At 31.5% G+C, this 27,119-nt stretch overlaps 6 protein-coding genes and 2 long non-coding RNA genes across 13 annotated transcripts in view; 4 read left to right on the forward strand and 4 right to left on the reverse strand.

The window, feature by feature from the left end:
• Positions 1-4,365, forward strand: part of LOC105460617 (serine/threonine-protein kinase 11-interacting protein) — a 9,270-nt gene extending 4,905 nt beyond the window's left edge. For all 3 annotated transcript variants that reach the window (XM_011707105.1, XM_011707107.1, XM_011707106.1), the window contains 8 exons: positions 492-630; positions 877-1,004; positions 1,342-1,479; positions 1,692-1,873; positions 2,003-2,100; positions 2,444-2,646; positions 2,802-3,109; positions 3,363-4,365. In XM_011707105.1, the coding sequence (XP_011705407.1) occupies positions 492-630; positions 877-1,004; positions 1,342-1,479; positions 1,692-1,873; positions 2,003-2,100; positions 2,444-2,646; positions 2,802-3,109; positions 3,363-3,560 (1,394 nt within the window). In that variant the 3' untranslated portion in view covers positions 3,561-4,365. The remainder of the gene's footprint in view (positions 1-491; positions 631-876; positions 1,005-1,341; positions 1,480-1,691; positions 1,874-2,002; positions 2,101-2,443; positions 2,647-2,801; positions 3,110-3,362) is intronic.
• A 1,344-nt stretch (positions 4,366-5,709) lies between these two features.
• On the forward strand, positions 5,710-8,090 carry LOC105460619 (carbonic anhydrase 9-like). The gene is made up of 6 exons (XM_011707109.1): positions 5,710-5,805; positions 6,558-6,725; positions 6,796-6,958; positions 7,046-7,151; positions 7,417-7,644; positions 7,903-8,090. The coding sequence occupies exons 1-6, from the start codon at positions 5,718-5,720 to the stop codon at positions 8,071-8,073; spliced, it is 924 nt and encodes a 307-aa protein (XP_011705411.1). The 5' UTR covers positions 5,710-5,717; the 3' UTR covers positions 8,074-8,090.
• A 121-nt stretch (positions 8,091-8,211) lies between these two features.
• Positions 8,212-9,948, reverse strand: LOC105460618 (tail-anchored protein insertion receptor WRB-like). Its single transcript, XM_011707108.1, has 4 exons — positions 9,613-9,948; positions 9,193-9,358; positions 8,887-8,954; positions 8,212-8,532 (listed from the first exon to the last, which is right to left on the reverse strand). Exons 1-4 carry the CDS (start codon positions 9,679-9,681, stop codon positions 8,344-8,346), a joined length of 492 nt encoding a protein of 163 aa, XP_011705410.1. The 5' UTR covers positions 9,682-9,948; the 3' UTR covers positions 8,212-8,343.
• Positions 9,949-10,584: 636 nt separating this feature from the next.
• On the reverse strand, positions 10,585-14,885 carry LOC105460620 (aspartate--tRNA ligase, cytoplasmic). Its single transcript, XM_011707110.1, has 12 exons — positions 14,652-14,885; positions 14,260-14,297; positions 13,851-13,935; positions 13,466-13,652; positions 13,251-13,353; positions 12,834-13,155; positions 12,543-12,714; positions 11,913-12,060; positions 11,613-11,802; positions 11,278-11,358; positions 11,082-11,193; positions 10,585-10,819 (listed from the first exon to the last, which is right to left on the reverse strand). The coding sequence occupies exons 2-12, from the start codon at positions 14,295-14,297 to the stop codon at positions 10,656-10,658; spliced, it is 1,602 nt and encodes a 533-aa protein (XP_011705412.1). The 5' UTR covers positions 14,652-14,885; the 3' UTR covers positions 10,585-10,655.
• Positions 14,886-15,297: 412 nt separating this feature from the next.
• Positions 15,298-17,984, forward strand: LOC105460625 (superoxide dismutase [Cu-Zn]). The gene is made up of 4 exons (XM_011707117.1): positions 15,298-15,808; positions 16,181-16,277; positions 17,102-17,289; positions 17,621-17,984. Exons 1-4 carry the CDS (start codon positions 15,740-15,742, stop codon positions 17,726-17,728), a joined length of 462 nt encoding a protein of 153 aa, XP_011705419.1. The 5' UTR covers positions 15,298-15,739; the 3' UTR covers positions 17,729-17,984.
• A 95-nt stretch (positions 17,985-18,079) lies between these two features.
• The window catches only part of LOC105460624, a 15,101-nt gene continuing 6,061 nt past the window's right edge, over positions 18,080-27,119 (forward strand). For all 4 annotated transcript variants that reach the window (XM_011707113.1, XM_011707114.1, XM_011707115.1 and 1 more), the window contains exons 1-14: positions 18,080-18,404; positions 19,115-19,353; positions 19,967-20,263; positions 20,762-20,995; positions 21,292-21,522; positions 21,705-22,138; positions 22,220-22,493; positions 22,990-23,264; positions 23,517-23,727; positions 24,085-24,332; positions 24,772-24,964; positions 25,036-25,190; positions 25,871-26,170; positions 26,705-26,934. In XM_011707113.1, coding sequence (XP_011705415.1) covers positions 18,307-18,404; positions 19,115-19,353; positions 19,967-20,263; positions 20,762-20,995; positions 21,292-21,522; positions 21,705-22,138; positions 22,220-22,493; positions 22,990-23,264; positions 23,517-23,727; positions 24,085-24,332; positions 24,772-24,964; positions 25,036-25,190; positions 25,871-26,170; positions 26,705-26,934 — 3,419 coding nt within the window. In that variant the 5' untranslated portion in view covers positions 18,080-18,306. The remainder of the gene's footprint in view (positions 18,405-19,114; positions 19,354-19,966; positions 20,264-20,761; positions 20,996-21,291; positions 21,523-21,704; positions 22,139-22,219; positions 22,494-22,989; positions 23,265-23,516; positions 23,728-24,084; positions 24,333-24,771; positions 24,965-25,035; positions 25,191-25,870; positions 26,171-26,704; positions 26,935-27,119) is intronic.
• LOC105460623 lies at positions 23,128-23,694 on the reverse strand. The gene is made up of 3 exons (XR_975855.1): positions 23,607-23,694; positions 23,435-23,499; positions 23,128-23,219 (listed from the first exon to the last, which is right to left on the reverse strand). It is a non-coding gene; the product is annotated as an uncharacterized LOC105460623 (long non-coding RNA).
• LOC105460622 lies at positions 23,691-24,841 on the reverse strand. Its single transcript, XR_975854.1, has 3 exons — positions 24,752-24,841; positions 24,270-24,345; positions 23,691-23,769 (listed from the first exon to the last, which is right to left on the reverse strand). It is a non-coding gene; the product is annotated as an uncharacterized LOC105460622 (long non-coding RNA).

Below are 27,119 nucleotides of genomic sequence, written 5' to 3' on the forward strand. Positions count from 1 at the left end.
CTCTCTCTCTCTCTCTCTCTCCCTCCCCCCTCCCTCCCTATCCCTCTTCCTCTTTTCCTCCTTTCCGCTCTTTCTATCTCCTTTTTTTTCTTTTTCTTCTTTCTGTTCCCCGTCAACTATTCAGCCACTGAAAGCGATAATTTCCGTTTTTGTCATTTTATCTGAAAAGAAATTTCAATCTTAAGAAAGAAAAACTTTGGTGGCTGATAAGTTTAAATCTCTCTTTACACATAAAAAAAATTTGTGCCTTTTTATATTTTGTTGTTAATAATAATTTCTTTAACTCTTTTCTCTTCAGTGCTATAGAAACGTCTACAATTTCCAATTTCTATTTCTGTAAACGCGCCGTGATATATTTATAAAAGAAACTTTTACGTTTGATTTAAGATTTCGTTAGTTTTCATTCTTCTTCTCTTTCTAAATTTTCAGAAAATATCACATAAAATGTTACTTATTTCTTTTTCTGAATTGACATTCATCATCGTCATCAGGTTCAGCGACGAGTTTAGAAGAGTCGAGGGAGTCAACACCGTCTACAAATGTCCTAACGACGAAGAAATATGAGAGTGATATAGAGATACTCAGTAACCCAAGCCAGAGCAGCATTGAAGTTTTAGATGAAACGCTAAAGTTAGTCTGCTGCTTTTTTGCAATTGTTTACAGTGAGAATTAGATTTGTAGTTTACACTTGATGACATCCTATATGTGCAAGTTAATTATTGCACAAGCGTATTAAAAGAAACAAGTTAGATAAAATTATTTTATTAATAGAATTTTATACCGAAAGAGAAACAGACATCCATGTGATCTCGCGCGTCATCTACTCTAATCTTATTACTTATATTGATATTTCAATCATGATATCCATTGATGTAGGACAAATGTCACACCAAGTCGGAAACGTTCAACAGAGGAAAAGCGTACCGCGATCGCTCCTTCTTTAATAACAATACCAGATGCAACGCCAGTTATAACGCCAGGCCTGACAGAAAGTAGTTCTTCAGGTTTGTATCCATCATTTCTCTTGCTTTCATAAATAATTACATATAATTAATCAGTCAATGGTTATTACATTTCATCAATTTTATTATGACTCGCGTATTTAGATCTTTTTTTTTCCATGGGAATGAAATTAATTTCCCAAGTTGTTCGTAAAAGAAATAATGATGAGGAATTTTTATGTATTATAATCAAGTTGTTATTTTGCGTAAATTATATATTTACAAATCTCTCATAAAATTAATAACTGCATGTTGAAAATAGTTAATATGTGTTTTAATTTTCATTTTGATGGCACATTTTGATATGTAAAAAATGTATTAAAGTTTATTTTATTTGCAGGCTCGCTGACGGACAGCATATGCACGGCATACGAAAATAAAATGATGAAATCGAACATCGACATAAAGTCCCATAGCAGCGACAGCGAAAAAGAAATGGCGTTCACTCCTATGACAAACTTGACGTCGATGCTGGGAGGTAAAATTAAAATGAATTCTATTGAACGAACGATAAATAATTATTCAACACTATTGAAAGCGTTTACTTATACTTATATGTTAGTCGCGTGAATAAAATGGACAACATGTTTGAAGCAGTTTTATTTTGAATTACGTTCATTATATTATAATTAATTTTGTTCAACATATTACATTGTGTTACTGTGTTTAATAATAATCTGTCATTTTCAGGCTTGCTACAGAGCATCAAAATCGGCAACAAAACCTTAAAGGGTGAAGAGGCGTCAAACTTTTTTGGCAGCAACGTGCAATATTCGTACACTGATTTTAGCAGTATAGACCATAGAATCAAACTACATATCATCCTAAATGTATTTGAGCATGAAAACGAAGAGCTTGTATTTCTTCTTAAGGTATCTCTCTGGACTTAAGATACAGTCTATTAAATTTGTAATTCATTATGGCAAGTCCAAGTCCAAATTAAACAGGATTGATTGATAGAATTGATTTTTGTTTCTTTCATGTCTTTCTCATTTGTATAGGCACAGATTTTGATGCATTCTATGCAAGAAATATTTTCTGGATGCTTGGTATTATCTACATCTAAAGTTTATGTTCTCAGGATCGATGGGCCAGAAGGGTAAGCTCTTTTGGCTATTTTGGCGTAAATTTGCATTTCCAAAATTATAAAAAAATTTAAAGAAAATAAATTGTTACTTTTTATCGTGTTTTTGTAACAAAAATATCGATAATATTTTTATTTTAGTCTTTCGAACTTTAATCGTCACTATGTGTCAAAACTTTGTGACAAAACTTAATTCTTAAACTCCGCTTAAACTGTAGTTGACTTGAAATTAACTAAAGAATTTGATTTTACCTATTCTGGTGTTAAATTCGAGGGAAAGATTCTTATTCTTACAATTAGTCAGCGAAAAAAACTGAGCAAAAGAAGGAACAGATGAAGAAAAAGGAATTTGTAACAGGGAGGATCCACAACGTTGGCTCCACAAGGAAATCAGTTGGACAACAGACAGATTGAGATCTTTTGTGCCGCTACCATTCAAACAAGGTGTTTTAATCGAGTTACAACAGCCTGGAAAACTTGGCGAAGAGCATCTCGCTATCACCCTGCTTTGTATTCTACAAGATTTCCAAAGAACGTCAAATTTTTTATTTTATATCACAGGTAAAATGTGTTCTGACGTAGTAGATGAGATTTGATTTTGATTGACTCGCCCGGTGAGAGTCTCGGAATCAAAGCTCCAAATACAAATACATTTGACGGTAACTTACTTTTCTTCTATTTACGATATTTACGATGTGTTGTTTCTGTCTCGATAGATTTGCAGTTGCCTGCAAGCTGCGAAGTGGAATTCTCTATTCCAGAGCGTTACAGCATTTTGATGCACAATATACTAACGAATACTGCCAACTATCAGCCAACCGGGGACATCGTACGATTACTGGCAATGTTTTCCTCCGCGATCTTGAAACATCAAAATGTCACTACCAAACTAAAACTGTCTGGATTGATATTGACGAGTGCAGCGCTGGTGATACTAAAGGACAATGTTCAATGGCTTATACCAGGCAGCGATCAAGTGCCTTTAGCCGTTAGGGAACAAGCTATGAGCAATTTGATTGGGATAGTTAGTAATTTCTGTTCCTACTTAATGTCTGTTCATTGATTATAAGAAATGGCTGGTTAATGGTCGTTAAATGTGTTAGTTGCGCTTTATGCAAGCGACCGATGATAGTAAGATAGAACAAAAAGATTTTATGAACAAAAAGTGCATTGTACAAAATGTTTTGCAATTGAGACGCATGTATTATTCATTACACTTTTTATTTTGGACGTTTACTAATATATTATAATACATAATAATTTTTTTTTATTTTTAGGAACATTGTGACACTTGGTTAACTTTAAATTTTTTGGACGAGATTGCGGGTCTCGAAGAAAGCTGGACACTGGAATTTGTCTCTCCTGGTGCTGTCGAGGCTGTAATAAGTTCTATTCAGCCTCCGTGGGAAGAATTATTCTCGATACCTCTGCAAATAACCACACGCATAACGCAGGATGATGCAGAGAAAGCTTAAGCAATCAAATTTCTAGTGAGTTTTTTTACATTAGTTCGACACTTTTGTCTTGTATGTAGAAAATTCAACAGACTAAGAACGGCTACTACAAAGGAAAAACACGCGCGAATCTAAATACACACACATAATTAGAAAGAAAATATTAAATTTAAAGAAAAAAGGTGCTTACTTTAAAGATATTTATTAAATGCATTTTACAACAGATATGTTCTTTTTTCCGTACAATTTTATACAAAATTCAGATGTTTAATAATGTTTTAACATTGTTTTTTGCGTACTGTGTGATTTGTTAGATTTGAGACTTGAGTAAATTTTACAATGTCTTCAAACGCAAAAACGTTTTATAAAAAAAGAGATATAAAGAAAGTAGGTAATTGATGATTTTCTCGATAAGAGTATCATCTGAAGAATTTAAGAATTTTTCAAGAAAGAACAAGAATAGCAAAACTTTCGCTATCAATATCAAATGTGCGGTTCTGAATGATGAAATGCTAATTGAAAGAAATGTTAATTGTAAACCGCGGTTGAATTACCTTTGTACTGACCTTCGAGCCAAAGTTTCTCTACGACATAATAATATGTGCATACAGCCTCTTTTGTATAAATTTCTCACAATTTGTGTTGTACATTTGGCGCAATTTAGTTATTAATTATTTCTGATTATAAATGTCTGACTGTGATATGTATATTTGGAGTTTTACAATAAATGCAAGACTCAGGTATTTTATTGTAGATATTTATCTCGTGAGGATATTGTAATTTATATTTTGTAACAAAGCATATAAATAAATATAATTAATCTTAAGACACATTTTCTCGATTCTTACCTCTTTATGATTATTATTATTAATTTTTATGATCATCGAAAGACAAATGTAGTAAAAAATGACCTACTTTAATGCACTTTATTACAATTATATTGTAATGGAAGAAGCATCTTGCTACACTTTTGTATTACAAGTTGCGTCTGTAACTTGAAAGATTACAACATATGCAGTTGATAATGACATGCAATGCTGCAAATTACTTAACAGAGGGACACTCGTTCTGAATATCTTACACCGCGACAACCGTTCAGTTTATCTATTCGTTTACCACTCCTTAAAACGTAACAGTGTGTCAAAGTGTCGAGCATATAGAATATTTTAATAAGAAGGTAATGTAATACTTATATTTTATCCTTTCGTTGTCACACCTCTTTTTTTCAATCACGATTGTCACATTGGATTGTCAGTTGATCAGATCAATTTTCAAAACTACCATTTAAAAACTAACAGTTTAATTGGATTGGAAAAATTCTGGAATAGAGTTTAAACATAGGCAAAATATATTCTGATTATAGAGAATTAAGAATAATAAGAGTTAAAGTGATATGTTAAAAAAAAATCTTAAAGAAGGTAAGTACCAAAAAAACACGTTTTGCGGAAAAAATCTCAAGTTTTTTATTTTCAATTATTTTTGCTAGAAATTTATGGTGATACTCTTGAAATGTGCTATTTTAATTTTAATTAAAAAAAAATAGTTTCCTAGTCACTACTCTGCAAAATAATTACCCTTAAAAAAGGGTAATTATTTTGCAAAGTAGTGACAATTTTTGGACAGAAAAAAGATGATGCATTTATATAAAAAAAAATTAGGTTTATTGTACAAAAACCAGTCTAAAAATAATTTTTTAAAATTAATGGTACTGAAAGTTAAAAACTGAAATTATATATATTTTATGCATACATATATATTATATATATGTATACATATATGGATGTATATAGAATGTTCTCCGACTGTATATGATTAAATACACGCACACACACCCACAGGGTGTCTCATTTTATGTTTAACAGTCAAATATTTGGAAATCGCGGGAGTTTAGAGAAAATGTTTCAGACAAAGTTGTAAGATTTTAAGGGGGACATATTTTGTCAATCGTTTCATTTAAAAAAGTGAAAGTGACCTCATATCTTTTTAGCTCCATCATTAAAAAAAAGCAATTTGATCAAAATATGTCCCTTTCAAAATCTTACAATCTTTATTTGAAACTCTGCGATTTCCAAATACATATTTGACTGTCAAATATAAAATGGGACACCATGTGTGTGTATACATACATATATACATGATTATATATATACCTAATCTTTACAGAAAAAGAATTCAGAAATGCACATCCCACAAATTATAACGGCATGGTTTATTGTCGTCGTTATATTGTACAATGACGTTTATGGTTTTGGATACAGTAAGAGAGGTACAACAAAGTTTTAATCTCCACTTATTTTTGCGACTTGAAATAAAAAATAAACATTTAAAAAATTCGTTTTTTCTTCTTTCATTTTTCTTTATTTATTAAATATTCTATCTTAAAATTGCCGTGTTACCTGCGTTGAAGCCTCTTTTCCCCAATGTTTAAAAATTCATATCTTCCAGAAAAATAAAGATATTTTTTTAAAAAATCGTGGTTTTATTTAAAAATGGCCGTTTCAATATGGCCGATTAAAACGTCATTTTATTGAAAATTGTTAAAATTTGTTTAATTTAAATGTAATTTGGTATAAATGTTATTGGAAGATGTATAGAGTTTAATACGCACCGCGCGCAGTGTCATTTTTTTTGAAAATTTATTTTTTATCAAAAATTGTTAAAATTTGTTTAATTAAAATGTAAATTGGTATAAATGTTATTGGAAGATGTATGGGATTCAATACGCAGCGCGCGCGAAGCGTTATGTACTAGTTTCTTAAATGGCAGATAAGATTAATTTGAAACTAAATAAAAACACGTCAAGACGATTATAATTCATAAATCGAAGATTACTCATCAGTAGTGATCGAACTGAAATATGCAAGGACGAACAATAAGTACAGAAATCGACAAAAAATTTACAAATTTACAAAATTTTACAATTATTCATTTTCAAATAATAATCGATTGTATTATAATTAGCAGCTGCCTTAATAATTAAAAGAAAAATTTTATGCTGGTACAATGTTTTTATTTTAGAACAACATTTGTGGCCGCAGAAATACGAATCATGCGCAGGAAAACTACAATCACCAGTGGCTATATCCACATCAAAGGCGGTCGTTTTACCATTTCCAGCTCTTGAAATAATCGGTTATCATGATTTTCTTCCAATGCCGCAAATATTAACGAATAATGGACAAACAGGTAAATATTTTTAAGTGTACACATAATTTTACGGGCTATTAAACTTTTTGAGTAGCACATTTTTTTTAAGTCAAGCTTACTATGGACAAAAATGCGACAAAAATACAGGGAAGATTGCCGTATATATTCGGAGGCATATTGAAGCAAAATCAACAATATGAAATGGAACAATTGCACTTTCATTGGGGCATAAAAAATAATAGAGGTGCCGAACATGTATTAAATGGTATAAGGTAACAATCTCATATTTATCTCACATTTGCTCGAATCGAAATAAATAATAAAAAATAAATTATATGAAATCATATCAATATCCATAGATATCCAATGGAAATGCATATTGTACATCGCAATATGGCATATGTCAACATTTCGCATGCATTGCAGCATGAGGATGGTGTAGTCGTCGTAGCTGCTTTCTTTCAGGTGACTAATCATTCGAAATCGTCGTTTAATTGTACTCTCTATCCCTCCATTTTCCTTAACTAACAGTATATTATACATATACATTCTATGAGATATACATTCTATAAAATATCTATTCTATATAATATTCTAATATACAATTTATACTTGAGAACTTCTGAACAAGTTACAAGTAAAAAAATAAAATTACAAACTTGATAATTTCAAAGATTTATGAAACCGAGCAAAGTTCAGTGTCTAAAATTAATTACATATTGAATTTCAGTTGCAAGATGAAGACAATGAGCTTCTTCAACCTTTCATAAGAAAGTTACCAGATGTGCAATGGGCACATACAGAGCTGTCGGTCAATATATCTCTCGCTTTAGCATCCTTGATACCGTCAAACACCGATATCTTTTATACATACAAAGGCTCTCTCACTACTCCACCTTGTAGCGAAGTAGTCACCTGGATAATTTTCGCCATTCCAGTTCCGATATCCTTCCGTCAGGTATGTTTTTTTTCTTTCATTTATCTGCTTTAATCGCATATTATTACGAGTACGCATAAATATCCAACGAAAAATGAAGAAAAAGAGTATATATATTTTTATTATCAAAAAATAATTTTTTTTTAATTTTTAATAAAGAAATATCATATAGTCAATTACTGTGTCTCTACTAATTGTAAGTATAACTTATGTATACTCATATATTATTCTATATTTATATTATACATAGTAATAAAATTTATTTATCTATTTTAATAGATGAACACGTTTCGGAAACTCTCAAACGGCGAGGAAACATTGGGCGATAATTTTAGACTATTGCAAGATATCGGTCAACGTAAAATATATATTAGAAGATTAGACCCATCACTCTCGACAAAAGATGATTTGCGATTAAATTTTGCAAACTTAAGTTGGTTTTGGTTGTAACACGTAACACGTTTTGGTATGATAATCGATAACTTTTTTCAACTCGTAACTGTAACCGTGGTAAAATTAAGACATTGGTTGCTACGACGTAAATTCTTTTATTCATTTTTCTATAGATAAACCGCAATTATTCGAGAGTTCAAGATAGAGAGCCCTGCTTTATTAAATAATACAAAATATTTAAGTGTTAATATTATTTCTTTTTATCGATCGTAGAACTGGTACATAATAAGGTACAAATCAATTATTTACATTAAAATTTATGAAAGATCACACATGAAGCGTTTTACACGCCGATATTCCTAATCGGATGATGGCAAGCCATACCAGTAATGAAATAGCATTTTCATGCTGACATGGCCAACTCAAAAAATTCTGGATTGGCCATAGCACATTCTCTGAGAGAATGATAACTGGCTCATTTTTATACATATACAGTAACCACAATATGAACATACCCTGAAAGCATTATAGAGCCTGATATAGATAGAAATCGCAAAAAGGCTAAAAATTAAGACTTCAGATCCCTCGTTATTCATATTGAATTATAATAGAAGGGAAAAATCACGAAAAAATGATTTCGAGTTTTCTTTCTTGTAATATACATCAAGATATTCTAATTCTTCTTTGTGATCCATTATTGATATCAATAGAATAGTGAAATGTGAAGAACTATTCTTTTAGTTCATGTAGTAGTATGCAAAAGTAAATTTATCTGAATTTAAGAAAAAAATTTATATGATTTTTCGCTTTTAATTTTGTAATTCAATGTGACTGCAATGAGAGGCCAGAAGATTCATTTAATCTACGTACGTTCAGTGCACGAACACTATAAATTAGCAGCAACTGCAATTTCAGTTTCTGATTCAGTCGTTGATTCACTAAAAAAAAAAAAAGAGATTGTACAAATTCAATCAAGAGATTTCATAAAAAAATGTATATACCTAGCAGATAATAATAAAATCATCTTATATTAACTATTGATCTTATTTTTGTAAAAACTAAATTCTTAGATCCAATAATTGTTGATAAGAATGGTTTGTCACACTAAATTTTTATTCCGTAGGAGTGTAAGGCTGAGGACTAAGAAAAAAAATGTTAGTGGACAAAAAAACTCACTGTTTTCTTTAAGAGTATTTTCTGCATGGTTGCATCGGCGTTGAAGTTTGGCATATTTGGCAAATTCATCTACCATGGAGAGCCTTGCCATATTTTCTTTCAAATTGTTCAGCTCCTTTCGCAGCTCAACATCATATCTCTTTTGCGCAAGCATATGTGATGAAATCTATATTTTACAGAACATTAAGTTGTGCTATTGAATACAACAGCTATTAAACATGAGCTATTAACACAGCTATTAAATTTGCTATCAATTTTAGCATAAATTTTAAATTGAATCTTCAAAGGACTTGCAAATGAAAGGCGATTCATTAGGCTTCTAGTTGTTGATGAAGTCTAATATCCAATAAAAAATATTCAAAGAAAGATTAAATTATCTGTAAAAACATAAATAAGTGTACATTTTACAAAAATACTTACAAATCTAATAAAAAACGGTGCAATAGTGTCCAAAATACAACTCAGAGTGGATATCACAAGTAAATCCATGTGTATGATACAAAAAAAATAACCTCTATTCGCAATAATTATCTTATAAACTTTTTTGCCTCATTCTTTGATTTCATTTGCGTGAAACTTGAAAAAATCAAATCGACATCTTTAATAAATTCACAAATGCAACGCATCCATGACATTCCATGAACGATATCAGGCCACAGAATTATAAATAAAGAGTTAATTATCGTGACAAAATTGACACGACTAGCAGAGAGAAACCACTAACAGAGAGAAGCAGAATGAGCCATGAGAGCTGCCATCCTGGTGTTTTTCGCAACACCGGCAAAAGTTTTGACTTCCGTCGTACACTAGCGCCAATTGCTTCCACTTTTGAGGTGGAACTATAACGTAATACCGCCATTTTCTGATACTGCCGATAAAATCATAGGCAGAGAGAGAATGGAATTGGTTCGAGTCAGGGCTACATAGTAGCCTACAATCTTATACCAGAGAGTCTCTGCTTATACATATAGTAGCCCTAACTAGCCAATTCGCATTCTCTCTTTGCCTATGTTTTTATCGGCAGTATAAGAAAATGACGGTATTACGTAGTTCCATCTCAAAAGTGGAAGCAATTGGCGCTAGTGTACGACGGAAGTCAAAACTTTTGCCGGTGTTGCGAAAAACGTCGGAATGGCCGTTTGTCTTCAGTCTTGTCGATGACAGATTTTCTAACCCAAAACTCATGTCAACTTTAACGATTAATATATTGCTTCGCGAAGCAGAGCGACGCTCATTTATATCAAATTCTTTCGTTTCGTGTAAAAACACGTCGAATGAGCCTATTTTTATCGAAATTAAAGATAAGGATCGTCTTCTCGACAATTACCAGTCATAAAAATTTTAACATATTTATCCGATCTATTAGTAGAAAAGAAAAGAAAAGATATTTTAACGTTTGTATTTAAAGTGAAAGACTTTACTCGAGTTCTCTCAATATACAGTGACATTGAAAATTAAGCTTCTCAAGGAGTGAGTCGTTTTGGATCACGCGGAAACATTGACACTTTGCGAATATTGTCCAAGCCAAGGTACAACATAACTACGCGCTCCATGCCTATACCACCACCAGCATGCGGTGGACAGCCGTATCTGAAGGCGTCGATATACGATTTGATTTTCTCGATATCTGAAACATTTTTTTATTTTACAATTTTTTGTTAAAATGTAAAAATGAAATGCGACGCTGCATAATCATTGTAGATAAGTAACAAAATCTTCTCATTATACAAAGATAAGTAGTAAAAATGAAAATAAAAAAGATAAAAAATCGCAATTAAATATGGAAACTAGTTTATATAAAAAAGTTTTGCGATTTCGATCAATCTCCCCAAATTTTAAATGTTCATAGCGATAAGCAAGAATTCGCATGTAAACCTTATTCCACTTACCAATTCCATGATGCTTAGCGCGTTCGGTAAGAAAATCCGGATCGTGAATACGTTGCGCGCCAGATATGATTTCCTCGCCCCGCATAAACATGTCGTATGAATTGGATACTTTCTACAAGGCAAAATCGATAGTTATTAAGAAAAGGAGAATCGCACTATGTGCGATTATGCAACATGTAATACAAGAATACTTTACAGGATTATTTGGATCCGGCATAGTATAGAAGGGTCTTACAGCAAGAGGATACTTGTCCAAGATGTAAAAGTCTGTATCATACTGAAAAGAGAAAAACAAAAAAATATCTCTTAACATTTGTAATATGAAAACTGAAAAAAATTTAAGATATTGCAAAACAAATCACATTATATCGAGAAATTAAAAATAAATTAATGAAATGTGCGTGTTTTATTTTTCACAAGAGTTCTTACACTTATTGATATGATTTTGTTGATAAATTGTTTGGTCTTTATAATGCCTTAATCTTTTTTGTCAGGCTTTGTTTCATTTCATTAAATTGCCCAGTATCTTACTTTACTCTTAACCAATTTTCCAAGGAGTTTTTCATCTGGCGTCGACAAATCGTCCTCTTCCCCAAGAGTCACGCCCGCTTCTGCTAATAATTCGATTGCTTGCGGATATTCCAATTTCAAAGCTGGTTCGAGAAACTTGAAAGGTTCCACCGGATACTGTTGACTGACTGCCGCTATATCATCCGCATAACTGTTGAATCCCCATGAAATAAATTAATATCAGAAATTGCAAAAACTCATAGGGGAAGGGGGATATACCAAACTCCAGAACAAATGAAAAAGAATAAATATATAACTAACTTATCACGTAATCCTTTAAACAGCTCGGTGAACATCTGACCGATGGTGTCTATCACTTCATGATAGTGGTACTTGAAGGCCATTTCCAAATCAAGGCCTACAAATTCTGTCAAATGTCTGTGCGTATTAGAATCTTCCGCTCTGAAAACTAACCGCAACATATATTCAGTGAACATTGTTCAAAAAAATCATATTTGAGAAGAATATCGAAAATCCTCTGAAGACTTGAATCAGGACTCGAGAAATTGTTTTTTTTTCTCTCTCTACTCTCAACTTGGCTTTTAGTCGTAACTGCCTACAACAGCACGTGCAGAGAAGAAAACGTAATTGTATACAATTCAAACATTCATCTGCACAAATGCTAATGGAATAATCAATAAAAGAAAAAAGAAAAAGTTAAGAATAGAGGGATTATTTGGTAGATGCCGATGAGTTAAGATAAATGTATAAAACAAAGTCTAAAAAAACATTCCATAATATAATATTCATGCTTTTGGAATACGTGGTCCGCCTTTATATACTTATGTATATCTCGAGTCAGGGCACGAGATATATCTGACCCGAAAAACGCGTATTCGAGATAATGTTCAAAGAGACAATTTTTATTTCTATTATTAACGAGCGATATACCTGCTCCCACGGTGAAAACTTTGTCAAAATCTGCAGCAATTGCCATCTGCTTATACAATTGTGGCGATTGAGCTAGGTAAGCATTGCCTTTGAAATAAGATACTGTAAACACATTCGCTCCACCCTCACTGGCTGCGGAAATGATTTTGGGGGTATGGATCTCAACAAAACCCTGAAAAGAATAACGAAACGAAATATGTATATAGGACATATATATATATATATATATATGTATATAAGGAAAATTTTTCAACGAAAATGTCATACGTCTCATTATACATATATACTCACCTTCTTTGTCAGAATGTCCCTAAAGAGCTTACAAACACCGGCTTCCACCTTGAAAATCGCTTGATTAGCCGGAGTACGTAGATCCAAAACTCTATTATCCAATCTGGTGTCCTGATTCACTCGCACGTTCAACACCGTCTCGTCCATTTCGCCGACAGATCTTGCGGCATCTTCAATTTGCAAAGGAAGTTGCGACTTTGCGGCACTTACCACAAATATTTCTTTCAGATGGACTTCAACATCTTTTTGCGAACACGATTCAATTTTCACAGGCACAGGCATCACCACAGCCATGACATCGATTATGGACTCTTTTGTGATGCTAAGTCAGGCAGACAGAATGCCGTACATTAATACATGTATATATAGCACCATAATTTGGATGGTTTTTTAAAATAAAGATCTTGAAAATTTTACTTGGATATAAATTTAATCATTTGTTTGCTGATTTCTTCATTCACAGCAGCTAATCCTTGTACAGTGTACGATTGTTGTCTTATCACGATAAAGCATTGCTTGCCTGTAAGATTAGAAAAGGAAAGATACACACGTATATAGATGTACACAAAATTAAAGTTTTATTTGCACAAATAATTACAATTAGCTATGAAATAATAATTAATATTACTTACCTTTTGCACGACTAGTATGTAAGCGACCTCTCAACCAAACTGTCTGATTCTCTAAATTTTTATTCAGATTTTTTATCGATGTAAACTTTCTGTCCTCGAATTTTTCCTTACTCTGAATCATATTCATCTGTCCATACTTTCCCATGGATACATCTTCAGTTTCATTTGTAGATTCTTGCTGGGAATGCTGGAACAATATCAACCGCAATATTCATTGATTTTATCAATTGTCCGATTCAAATTAAATCTAATTATACATATACATAGAGCACTTCAATTTCAATTGATTTTACATAAAATTTTAAAATTACATTTGTTTAATTAAAAAAAAACAAATTTGATTTTTCTTATTGTTGGTAAACATGTATTACAGAATAGTGCTTACAGACTGTGCTTTTCTTTCTGCCTTTTTCGCTGCTTTCTGTATCTCCTTCTGTTGTTTTTTAAGGGCTTTTTTAGACACCTCATCTCTTTATAAAAAAAAAATCAACAAAATTTTTCAGATATTATTTGGGATATTGAATATGATGAAATTGATGCTAACTGATCAATTATATATAAAATTAAATATCTCCTATATAAATACATCACATGATCAATTAATATTAATTATTATATTTGTTAATAATAGTTGACATATTAAATGCAAAAATATCTGAGTCTGCAGTCTAAAAAATATAATGTAATATAATTTAATATAGTTTGCTTCTATTTGTGAACACTTAATAAAAACTATTTGTCTAAATTTTATGCAAACAATTCAGTTAGCAAGTGATAATAATAAGACTGAATACCCTATTGGAGGACATTCCACTGGCTTATCTTCACCCATCTGTAAAAAAATGACAATACACAGATCATTCTATCAATACTTGTAATGCATGTACGCAGTAAAATATGCATGTATTGAACGTATATTTAATAATCCTATTCATTTATATTTAAAATACATACAAATATATATAATATTATTATTGTATGAGATATTTTTAATTAACCTAATCATATTAATATATATCTAAGTATTGAAAAAAGTATTGAAATAATGTAAATGTATGCAGAAATATAGAAATGTGTAGAATGTCACGTATGTGGTGTAGTCTACATGTTAAGATATATAGTGCACATATATAATCAAATAAAAGTGGTGAAAATATAAAAAAATACAATGTATATCATGCCACACCTTCGATAAATTCGACAAATTATATAATTAGAATTGTAGCGAAATATTCTCGCAAAAAGCTAACGTAGATACACAATCGAGTAATTTATCTACTGGTTTGCATCAGCATCAATCAACAGACGATGATTAATACAGTGAAAAGACTTCAAGACAGAATAGTGAGAAATGAGAATCCTGCACTGATCAACACTTGTCAAGTTGCCAGCACTAGTGCCACTAGTATACACGTCAGGTCAGAGAGAGAACTAAACTAATGCAAAATGTCCCACTAACGTCCTCTGAAGAAGTGGTGTAGTAAACTACATAGCAAAATCCACTTTTCTGCACTGCGGGTATACAATTTGTGGTGCGTGTCTGTGCTAAATCCATTTTTCAGAACTGTTAGGGCTTTATACTCGAAAAATTTCGCATACGAAAATACGAAAATATACTTTCGAATGCCTAATTTTTCGAGAATAAAGCCCCAGCAGCAGTCTCGAAAAGTGATAATTTATAGTATGGATGTATGTATGTATGTACTACATACAAACACCACAAATGGTATACCCGCGGTGCAGAGAAGTGGATTTTGCTATGTAGTTTACATCCATTTCTTCAGAGGGCGTTAGTGCAGGAGGATAGGACATTTGCCGTTACAGGTTATAGGCAAAAGGCCGTCGCCCGTCAGTCGTCACGTCACGTCCTCTTTCAAAGTTTCTCTCTGAAGTCCAGTCTCTATTCGATACGATAAACAAAGTGATACACGAGAGTCGGGGCCATCGGGGGACGATCGAGTGATGTTTCCGAACGCAGCCAAGTGATTATTAACATTCGTATGCCGTTCTAATATTTCTAACCATTCGTCGGCCATATTATCATTTGAAATTCGCCGAGTTTTGCGTATCAGCCGACGTGCCCGACCCAACGTATATATCACACGTCAGCGGTTTTTTCCGATCTGATTATTCGTGATTCAGCAGTTTAATTATTTAATTGTCGTGTAAACCGTGAATTATCGTCAGCACTCCGTCGTCACTCCGTTGATCAACATCGTTAACAATTCGGGTCATTTGGGCAAACTCGAGCAGACAAAAATACTGATTTGCGAAATGACGATCAAGGCAGTCTGTGTCCTTCAGGGAGAGCCTGTTAAGGGGACCGTGTACTTTGAACAAGCGGTAAGTTCTAATCCTATTGGTAATTTTCCTAATCTCTAATCTCTTCGCCGCGCGGAAGCGTGGCAATTTTGTGAAACTTGTCATTGATCAATCAGATCAATCTCGCTATATTTTTCTGCTTAAAAAATTTCTCATCTAGAAAAAAAGAGTAAGTACATCTTACATTTTATATAGGTATGAGAATACCTGAATCTCTTGAATCTCGCGATTTATATTCTCATAATTTGTCGAAAAAGCTTATTCTCATAGAAAATTTAGTTTGGCGACGTTTAATAATTATATTAAATGATGTACGTTTAATTTCTTAAAAAATTACTCTTATCTTTTTCTTCTTACTATGTACTTAATATAGTGTAAGAGCTCGATTTGCAGGAAGGTTCAAAAACAGTAAAAGTAACCGGACAGGTTTCCGGCTTGCAAAAAGGCCTACATGGTTTTCACGTTCATGAATTTGGCGACAACACCAACGGTACGTCGTTGAGTCCAGATCAGTTCAGATTTAAGTCTTAAGAACATTCAGATATTGCACGTTATACTACACACTACTTATATGACACAACTCAAACATTACATAATTTATAATAATTTATTAATCTTTGACTTTATAATTTTTCTCAACAAAATTTTATTGATTCATTATTTAAAATTGCTTAAATTTTCAAGAATATTTACAAAAGCTTGAATTGTATCGAGTTTTTACAAACTTGTCTTATAAAGTTGATAATGAGTCAATTGAGAAAGAATATATGTGATATGGATATCTTGTTTACTGCTTGCTGCAAACAGAAGACATAGATATATGTATATGATGTCTCGTTGTATTTTTGTATTTCTTTTTAATTGTAATTTTTTAAATAAATTTCAAGTTAATTTTCTCATTTTTCTCATTTATTATAATTTTTCATGTTTTCATATTTTTGGAATATGTTGTATTCAATTATCACAATCAAAAGATCAAAATGACAAACTTCTACTTAATATTGAATAATGAAAATATTTTATCATATACTACTAAAATTTTATTTTAGTGTTATTTTTACACCAATAGAAAATTATCTTTAATCATTTATTATTTAATCAAATAATAATATTTGTATAAATATTTTATTTTAGTAATCTGTACAGTAAGTATCAAAATACTCGCATTTTTCTTTGAAAAAAAAGTCAATATCTCATGTGAAATGAATATATATAGCCAAGAAATAAAAATAAAAGAAACGTGGGCTAAATTAAAACTTTTTAAGGATAAACTCGAAACATCAAGCACAATTTAATTTTTTATTTCTTTTATAGGTTGCACGAGTGCGGGTGCTCATTTCAATCCATTGGGTAAAGATCACGGTGGTCCAAACCACGATGTGCGCCATGTTGGAGATTTAGGAAACGTGGAAGCTGGTACTGATGGCGTTGCAAAAGTTAACATTACCGATTCTATGATTCAGCTCAGCGGACTGCACAGTATTATCGGACGAACTCTTGTGGTAAATTAAATTGACTTATAATAACTTGAACACTATTAGATTGTTGAAATCACGAATCATTCCAATGAGATATTCTTATTCTTTACTAACATTACTAATGAATTTATAAATGTAAATATAATTTGCATTTTTTAATAGACGTATGTATTTAGTATATTAAAATTAAATACTAATAACTTATCAGCTCATTATGATGCACATACGGTTAATTAATACTTGATTGTAAAATGAATGAAAATTTTCTAACATATTATATGTGGTTAAAGTATTTCTTAACTGTTTTTATGTTCGTCTCATATGCATTAAATATTTATTTGTCTTCCAATTTCAGGTCCATGCTGATCCCGATGATTTGGGCCAGGGTGGCCACGAACTGTCAAAAACAACTGGCAATGCTGGTGCTCGTCTTGCCTGCGGTGTTATTGGCATTACAAAATAAATGCATATACATGGGTGTGACAAGTTAATAAATAGAGTATATGTTAGAGATATACTATTTTCTTACTACTTGGTTTTCAATATATAGTCATATCATACAAATGTTATTTTTCTGTTGCAATATCATGTATATGATAATAAAAGTTATTAGTTCTTTCTAAAGATAAAAATTAATAAAATATCAAAACATGGGTTTATGTATGTTGTATATGGAATACTAAATAAGAATGGAAAAATATATATACAATTCTAAAACATTCTTTCGAATTAATGTTTATAAATGTGCAATATTATACATTCTCATTCCTGAAATTTATGTAAGACCGATGCTTATTAAACAACTTAGCTGAGCGTCATAAATATAGCTAAGTACAGCATATTTAAATATGCTGTAAACTTATACGCCGGTACTCCACTTTTCGAATTGGCTCCAATTATAAATCTTATCTAGCCTTATCGCGCGCGGCACCGATGATAATGCTTTGTCGATCGATGACGCATCTAAAAATTATACCGTAGGCGTAATATATCAATTTCGGTGGTTGTCGCGATCATAAGCAGTCGCGAGACTTTGCAAATATGTTGTCGATAAATCGAGAAAACGAACCGAGGATTAGTGTCTTTGACAATTACTATGACGGCAGCAGCTCTGAATTCGACGAAACTGAAGAAGAAAGGTATATCTTTAGAGAATTAGGTCTTTCGATATTGTTTGAAACATTAGTCTAAAAATAATTAAATAAAATTGAACGAATTCAATTACTTATAATGAATCTAGAATGAATAAATGAACATAGAGATGATCGTATATAACTCACAATCAGTATAAAACTACAATATTTTGTAGAACCGCATATAGGAAAATTAAAAATTCTTATTTATATTGCAAATCATTTTGCGAGTTTTTTTTTAACTTTTTAATATTTTAAACGCATTGATTTTATCTTTACATTTTTGTTTTACTAAAAGTTGTGGTATTTGTTTGGGTGCAAAGTATGTGTATTTTTTGAGACAAAGACAGCTGTTTCGATTACGTATCTACATATAAAATCATTGTACTGTGCAAAAATATAGCGTTTTTTAAAGTTATTGTTTAAAGGTATTAATTTTGTGATGTAAAAAACAAATTAAAGAATTAATAAATAAAATGGTAATGAATGAATATTATCTTGTTTTGTGAAACTAAAATGGTTAAAATGGTTTTTTGCAAAATAAACAAAAGTATACTGTCGGGGACGAGGGGAAGGAATAAGACTGCAAAAATATAAAAATGTAACAAGATATAAATAGGAAGGAAAAAGATATAAAATAGTAACAGCAAATATGCACTGAAAATGCTGGAAAATAAATAAATACTGAATTTATTGTCGTATCACGTGCCTTTTAGTTTGCAGAAGGACATTCTATCATGGGACGTATTCGAATGTCTTCCTCCACCAGAAAGTGGATCTATGCAAAATAACAAATTTTTCGAGATCGTCATTTGGATCTTAAAGATATTCATTTATGGATTGTTATTTACTATTGTTTTATGCAGCGGTATCGCATCTAAATTTGCGGTCCTATTGGCCACCGCGCAACTACAAAAAAATCAATTGTTACCCTCTTGTAACCATACGACTTTAGGTAAGATGTTAATTTACTACATGTACAATTCAAGAATTTCAATATTTCCACTTCTAAAGTGTGAAATTCTTCAAATTTGATAGTTTGCAAAGATTTCGAAATTTTTAAGTTAAAACTTTTTTGCGTAGACAAATTGCGCACGTACAAAAAATGTTTAAGTATATAAAAAAATTCGCAACTGTCAAAGTTTCAATAAAATATTAAATCGCAATTTAATTAGAAGATTAAATTAAATGAAAATTTAATTCTAAGGGAATTGACATTTGTATATTTGAAAAGATAAAAGGTACAGAATAAAAAAGTCTTACTGAATCAAGTTGAAATTAACGGAAAAGATGATACATTTTGTAAAAATTTTAAATCTAAATTCTTAATATATCTAGTATCAAAGATACACGCATCATTTTGAAAGTTATCTTATCGCTTATTTATCACATTATCATTTATATCAAAACCCTATCACATTTCGCTATTACATACGTATATAAATTATACGTACGTACGTACGTTATTATTCTACGGCGAGAGGAGAAGGAGAAGGCGAGAAAATAAAGCCTTTCGTATCGGATATATTTATTCTTTTACACTCTAAAATTCCTGGGATATTCCTTAGAATTAGAGGAGCTTTCTACTGAACACATGCAGAAAAATGGCCGTATAGAATGGACATGGTGTTTGATTCTCATATTTCTTGTGCCGGAATGCATCGGGGTGTTAAACACCTTATGGCACTATCTATTCAAAAGGAAACCAAAAATGCCAAAGAAACGAAACATTTTGCTTATGATCCTGATAGACACGCTTCACACGATCGGTTTAGTGTTGTTAATTTTTATCATTCTACCGAAAATCGGTATGGTGCAAGGCGCTGCAATTTTCTGTTGTCTATGTTTTGTACCAGGATTGTTAAGTAAGTGCACGTAATTAATTTACAAAGTCCTAAAGATCGTGATAGATCTTTAATTATAGTGGTTTTAATTCAATGACAGTAATTATTTTTCTTCTCATAATTTCTTAATTTTAAAGCAATTAATTGCTTTAATTGTTTTAATTTATCGCGTTTAGATTACGATTAGAAAAATTACTGTCCTTTCAATTTAAAACGATTGTTATTTTTATACAATTCTGTGAGAATTTGTTTGTTATACAAATAAGGGAAATTAAATAAGGATTAAAGTAATAAGGGTGCAAATAGTAACACCTATATACATAAAAAAATATGAACAAGATATAAAAATATAAAGAAGAATCAGATAGAAACTTGTAATGGTGCTCTACTAATATGTACAAACTTAGTTCTATCTCTTTCTTGCGCTTTCATATCTTGTTTGTAATATTTTTTTATATAGATACAACTTGTCTTTGTTACTTTTAACTCCTATTAACTAATTAACAATATTTATAATAGATCTACTTTCGCGAAATAAAGAGAGTCGGAATGTATCGATAAGCAAAATAAGATTGCTAAAAATTTTTGATGTACTGGCATTGATCGCCCAAGTCAGTGGAATGTTATGGCCTTTGATCCTTAATTTAGTCAAAGATAATGTCGATAAAACATTGATGTGGATTTCTCCCATTGCTTTCGTGTTGTGCTCAGTTCGCTGGTGGAGCAACTTTGTGTCGTCCCACAGCAACATTGGTACGTACCGATCATATAAATGTAGATAATTTCAAATGAGCTGCCTTATATTAAAAAAGAATATATAGGAGGAAGAGAGAGAGTTTTAGTTTGTAATCTCTACATATCATATAAGTATCTATTCTTAAATTATATTTTATCGCAAGTATTTTTACGGAAACAATTTCATTTATTACCTAAGCTAATCGGAATTTTTACGCGATACGATTGGATTAAATATAGTACTGGTATGTAAGATGTTGCGCGATATTGTCAAAGATAAATCATTATCTTAATCTTTCAACAATCAAAAACAGGTTTGGTCCGATTCTTATTTCATGCGAAAGAAGATCTTCAACCAGGTCAACACGTCGTACAAGGATATGTTTCAATTTGGAGGATATTCATTTTTATCGCAGGTGCTCTCGTTGTTAACAATTGCGAAGAAATAGATGCCAGAAGCTTCTTCTTACCGAATTTTGAAACCCGTACACCTCTTTATATCTTTGCGATTCAAGCTGTTTGCGCCATGACGATGTATCAATCTTGTAAGTCGAGACAGCCAAACATATATGACTGATGATAAGTATATATATATACATATACATATATGTATATATATATATTTTTTTCCATTTGTTCCGTTTTGATTTATCAAGTGGATTGAACTGAATATAATTTAGAGAGCTTTGTGTGCAGATTCCGATTTTCATCTCTTCTACATTTTCAGGCAAATTCGCTTACAGAACCCATATGCACCAGTTTGGTTTCGCATTTCCAACAAATCTGGCTAGCCTAGGGGCGGTGTGTTTGACAGTAACATTGTGCATCGCCAGGAACAACAACATTTGTGCTTTTTACAAAGTAACTCCAGACTATCTTTTCTTCAAGGAATGTCTCTTCCTCCAAGGAAATTGGGGCGACTTTCTTTCTAAGTGGTACATTTGGTTCTGGCTGACATGGCTCATGTCACAATTATGGATCACAATGCACCTGTGGACCACCGAAAACGAAAGACTAGCATTAGCAGAAAGGATCTTCTCTACAATCACTTACGATTCGCTTATGATTGACCAATGTTTAGCTTTAAATAGAAAGACGCAGAATGAAAATATCGCGCAAGATCTGCACGAAGAGGAAAACTGCAAAAATACTCAACTTTCAGTAAAGAATTAAACAACTAATCTTATCTTGTTGATTTATTATTGCAGTTACATTTAGTATTGCAATTAATTGAAATTTCAGAATGGCGACATAAGGCTCGAAGCTACCGATGTTAGCTTAAATGTTGCAGGAAGGATCGAACAAGATTTTGACAAAGATGATCCGGATACAGCAGTTAATAAACGTAAAGATCGAGTTACGAGAATCTATGCGTGCGCTACAATGTGGCACGAAGAGAAGAGCGAGATGAATCATTTGGTAGGCAGTATTCTGCGATTAGACAAGGATCAATGTGCAATACGCGTCACGCAAAAATATTACAAAGTTCACATCGAGGACTATTATGAATTGGAAAGTAAGTTGCGAACATTACAGTGTCAACTCTGTAATTAAAAGATTATTAAAAGAGACTATTTAATAATAATTAAATTACACAAATTACGAATTTTCCTTTTTATCGAAATATTACTACATAAGTATGTAATTAATTATAATTAATAAAATTCATCTTTTATAAGATTATAATAAATGTAGTATTCTTTAAATGAAAGAAATTAAAATGTTGCATTATTGTAATATGCAATTTAGTCTTAATTAATTCTTTCTCTATCTAAAAGCTATCTGAATTCATAACATCTTTCTGCAAATGTCAATCTTGTTCAATTAGACATCTATATTAAACATCTATATACACATTATTTCTATTTTCAAAAGAGATCTATTACGCAATTAAAGAACAAAGTTACATTTACATATTTTTGAAAAATTTACTTAATAAATTAAGTAAGAAAGTTATTTAATAAAATACGTTTGTTGAATAAACATTAATTGTTGTATGTTTTTGACTTTAGCGCACATTTTCTTCGACGATGCATTTTGCTGCATGCACGGCTGTGTTGGTTTGTGCAATCATGATGAAAATGAAACGCAAGTTAATCAATATGTGATTACGCTCGTGGAGACGGTCCAAACAAACGTGGAGAACTTATGTATGCGTTCTTCACCGCCTACTAAATATCCGACACCTTACGGGGGTCGTCTTGTGTGGACTTTGCCGGGAAAAACTAACTTGGTAGTTCATCTGAAAGATAAAAATAAAATTAGACACAGGAAACGATGGAGTCAAGTATGAGAAATACATATGCACATTAAGTTTTTCTCTAATAAAAATTTGATGAAAATGGATACGCGCGTGTGCATATATAATATGTATACATATATAATTTGAGAATAAATTATATATGTATAATGTATATAAATGTATATATTGTATTATATATACGTATAAATACTTACTATTAAACTTTTATTAGTGAAAAATTTCGAATTGTAAAGTTTCAAAAGTTCACTCGAAAAATATCCTGTTTAATTTTTTAAGGTCATGTATATGTATTATCTTTTGGGCCATCGTCTAATGGGACTACCGATCGACAGGGATCGGAAAGAGATTATTTCTGAGAACACGTACATTCTTACATTGGACGGAGATATTGACTTTCGACCGGGAGCTGTTAAAGTTCTGGTGGATCTGATGAAAAAAGATAAAGATCTTGGTGCTGCATGTGGTCGAATACATCCAGTCGGATCAGGTACGATCATGCGGATCATCGCATCGCATCAAGTTATCATTACTGCACAGATCAATTCCAGTACTTGTTAAAGGAAAATTAGATATTTCCTTTAAGATGATAGCGATCCAGAAAGAGAGAATGTGCTGTACGTTATAATAATTATCGTTAACTGTGATTGAAATTTGAAAAATATCTTTATAACAATAAACGGAGAAATAGACGAAGAAAAGTTTTATTATTTATATTATTAAACAAACAGTTTGAAACTGTAGATTTTCTAATATATAAAATTTTTATACTGTAAAGAAATCACACTGCACTGCTTTATTTTAGGCTTTTAAGCGTATGTTTTACATTATTTTTTCGTTATTATAGGTCCTATGGTTTGGTTCCAAAAATTCGAGTATGCTATTGGTCATTGGCTGCAAAAATCTACAGAACACACGATCGGTTGTGTTTTATGCAGTCCTGGCTGTTTTTCGCTTTTCAGAGCGAAAGCATTAAAGCAGCCCAACGTGATGGCGAAATATGCTACCAAGTCAACCGAAGCCAGGCATTACATTCAGTACGACCAAGGTGAGGATCGATGGCTCTGTACGTTGCTTCTTCAAGTGGGTTCCCGGGTAAGTCATCGTTCTAAGTTTAGAATATAAAATATACAACCATAATAATATAATATATATTACACTTGCAATAAAGCAATTGCAGGATATTAAAAACACTGAGCTTCGAATTTTGAATATTTAAGATTTTAAATTATGACTAAAGCCATGTATATTTTTCAAAAATATTATTTTTCTTAATAGAAAAATATTTAATGTAGCTTAATATTAAGTAAAATTCAAATTTAATACGTGCATTTAAATATACGAGGTGTAATAAAAAAATACGGTAAATGTTGAAATAAAAAGAACAGTATTATGTATGTACATGTAAAAATATTCAACTGTCAAAATCTGAACAGATAACTACGCGATAAAAAAATTCGCGTGTATAAGAATATATATATGTATATAATAGAGCATATATAGTATAACCTTACAATTAATTTGTTTCTATCAGGTCGAATATTCAGCAGCGAGTGATGCGTATACACATGCACCAGAACTCTTTAAAGACTTTTATATACAACGGCGCAGATGGATTCCTTCCACCGTCGCAAATATTTTCGACTTGTTGATGACAGCTAAAGAGACGAGAAAAGTGAATAACGATATCTCATGGTTGTACATTGCTTATCAGTGGATTCTAATGGGTATGTGTATCTATAAGTAATAACATTTTAAAAATTTATTAAATTATTAAATATTATTATATTTATTGAAGGAAGTACAATCCTGGGACCAGGTACGATATTTTTGATGCTGGTTGGCGCGTTCGTCGCCGCATTTCATATCGACAATTGGACCAGCTTTTGGTACAATCTAATCCCAATTGGTGTATTTGTCGGAGTTTGCTTCACCTGCAAGGAGCGGATGCAGGTAGTATATTATACGTATATTTTACTTTAAGAAATGTGCAATAGAAATGTTGACTCAGATAGCATACAAAGTTCAAAACGGAATATATTGTATATTCAGTCATACGTTATCAATTCTGAGTTCATTTTCAAGTGCAAAAAAAATTTTTTTTCAGAATTTTTTGAAAAAGAATTCTTTGCATCTGAACTCAGAATTGATGACATATATATGACTGATTGTGAGTTCTTTTTGAATTCTTTGCATGTGCTCGGTCTGGGGTTCGAGCTATAGGATATGTTTGGAAGGAATTAAAGAATTTATTTTATATGCATGGTCAATGAATGAAAAGTAAAACGAAATTATAAGTAGCTTCGCAAAATGATTTTCTATTCATTCTTTTTAATTCACTTATTTTTTTTCCATGAATGGATTTTACGTGCATGCATATGAGACCGCTTAGCTATTAAAATTATATCAATTTTACCTCAGATATAGAATGAGTAAAAAAATGTAGCTGAAACCATTTGCTTTAATAACTAGTGTACTTTTTACAACTATGCTAAATTAATCTATTGAATGAAACATCAGTTATATCGTATGTAACAATATTATAATACACACACACACACACACACACACACACACACACACACACACACACACACACACATCGATAGTACATTTCTGGCGTGGGTTTGCAGTTATTAGTAGCCGAGATTATCAGCGCTATATATGGTCTAGTGATGGTAATCGTTCTGGTAGGAATTATGTTGCAAATCGCAGAAGATGGATGGCTCGCGCCCAGTAGTCTTCTTTTTTTCATTGTTGCATGCCAAATGACAATAGCTGGTCTATTACACCCTCAGGAAGCAACTTGTCTATTGTGCGGAGTTATTTATTATATTACTGTGCCATCTATGTACATGTTGTTAATCATCTTTTCCGTATTCAACGTACATAATGTTACATGGGGTACACGTGATTCGAAGAAACTGAATATCGTAAGTCTGCTGTTCTCTAATTTTTATTTAATACAGATTATTTATAGCTATATAAATTGTAAATGTACTATACAGTTGGAAAATGTGTGTTGAATTTAACACATTTCATATGTAACAAACGGTTCACTTAAATTTTTGTGTTAATTTAACGCAATGTATACATGATTATGTTGTTTCAATATCTTGTGTTAAATAATTGATATTCAACATTTCATATTGTTAGTGTCAAAATAACATAAATTATAAGTGAGTAATGAGTCAATCAACATTCGAATATGTTAAGAATTTCAACACAAAATTTTAACAAGGATCACTTAAGTGCAGGACCGTTTCTAACACAAATACACAATTTTTTTGACACACATATATATTTTTAAATGTGATTTAGAATAATCTGTAATTTTTTAATAATATTTTGAAACTCTGTATAATATATGTTATACTGCCTTCTTAATATGTTTTTGCGTATATGCACATGGGATGTAATGGAAACTTCCTGGAAAATGTCACACGTTATAATTATAATGACAAAAGACTTCTCAAGATGAGCAGAGATCCGCAGCGATCAGCAATTTATTTGGATTTATGATACGAAAAAGAGATAGGCAAGATAAAAATGAAAAAGGTACATTGGAATTTTTCTTGGGAGATCTTTTCAAATGCGTCTGTTGCATTCATTCAGGAATTAGTTACGAAGAGAAGCGACTGAATGAAATCAACGAATCCCTACAACAGATAAACAAACGTCTGAACTTACTAGACAGGTTTGATAAATTTATTATTTTATACAGTCATTTGTTATGAAATTCAATTATTGAAAATTATTATTACATTCAATTTTTATTAATATTCTATTTTATTTTAATACACTGGTCCAAAAAATTAGGGGGTCACATTTTCTCATTAATTGAAAATTTTTTTTATCAGTAGATTTTTAAAATAAAATTTT

Source organism: Wasmannia auropunctata, unplaced genomic scaffold, assembly GCF_000956235.1.
Source record: "Wasmannia auropunctata unplaced genomic scaffold, wasmannia.A_1.0 LD318663.1, whole genome shotgun sequence".
NCBI classification, from domain to species: domain Eukaryota; kingdom Metazoa; phylum Arthropoda; class Insecta; order Hymenoptera; family Formicidae; genus Wasmannia; species Wasmannia auropunctata.

Excerpts from the sequence above, each read along its gene's own strand:
- LOC105460619 (XM_011707109.1), top strand. The coding sequence starts at position 5,718 with ATGCACATCCCACAAATTATAACGGCATGGTTTATTGTCGTCGTTATA. Across the intron at positions 7,152-7,416 it reads TCGTAGCTGCTTTCTTTCAG|TTGCAAGATGAAGACAATGA; the intron begins GTGACTAATCAT and ends ATTGAATTTCAG. Across the intron at positions 7,645-7,902 it reads TTCCGATATCCTTCCGTCAG|ATGAACACGTTTCGGAAACT; the intron begins GTATGTTTTTTT and ends CTATTTTAATAG.
- LOC105460620 (XM_011707110.1), bottom strand. The coding sequence starts at position 14,297 with ATGGGTGAAGATAAGCCAGTGGAATGTCCTCCAATAGG. Across the intron at positions 13,354-13,465 it reads ACATACTAGTCGTGCAAAAG|GCAAGCAATGCTTTATCGTG; the intron begins GTAAGTAATATT and ends CTAATCTTACAG. Across the intron at positions 11,803-11,912 it reads TTTAAAGGATTACGTGATAA|TTATGCGGATGATATAGCGG; the intron begins GTTAGTTATATA and ends GGGATTCAACAG.
- LOC105460625 (XM_011707117.1), top strand. The coding sequence starts at position 15,740 with ATGACGATCAAGGCAGTCTGTGTCCTTCAGGGAGAGCCTGTTAAGGGG. Across the intron at positions 15,809-16,180 it reads CCGTGTACTTTGAACAAGCG|GAAGGTTCAAAAACAGTAAA; the intron begins GTAAGTTCTAAT and ends CTCGATTTGCAG. Across the intron at positions 17,290-17,620 it reads TTATCGGACGAACTCTTGTG|GTCCATGCTGATCCCGATGA; the intron begins GTAAATTAAATT and ends TTCCAATTTCAG.
- LOC105460618 (XM_011707108.1), bottom strand. The coding sequence starts at position 9,681 with ATGGATTTACTTGTGATATCCACTCTGAGTTGTATTTTGGACACTATT. Across the intron at positions 9,359-9,612 it reads CACCGTTTTTTATTAGATTT|ATTTCATCACATATGCTTGC; the intron begins GTAAGTATTTTT and ends TGTAAAATATAG. Across the intron at positions 8,533-8,886 it reads ATAGTGTTCGTGCACTGAAC|GGTATGTTCATATTGTGGTT; the intron begins GTACGTAGATTA and ends TAATGCTTTCAG.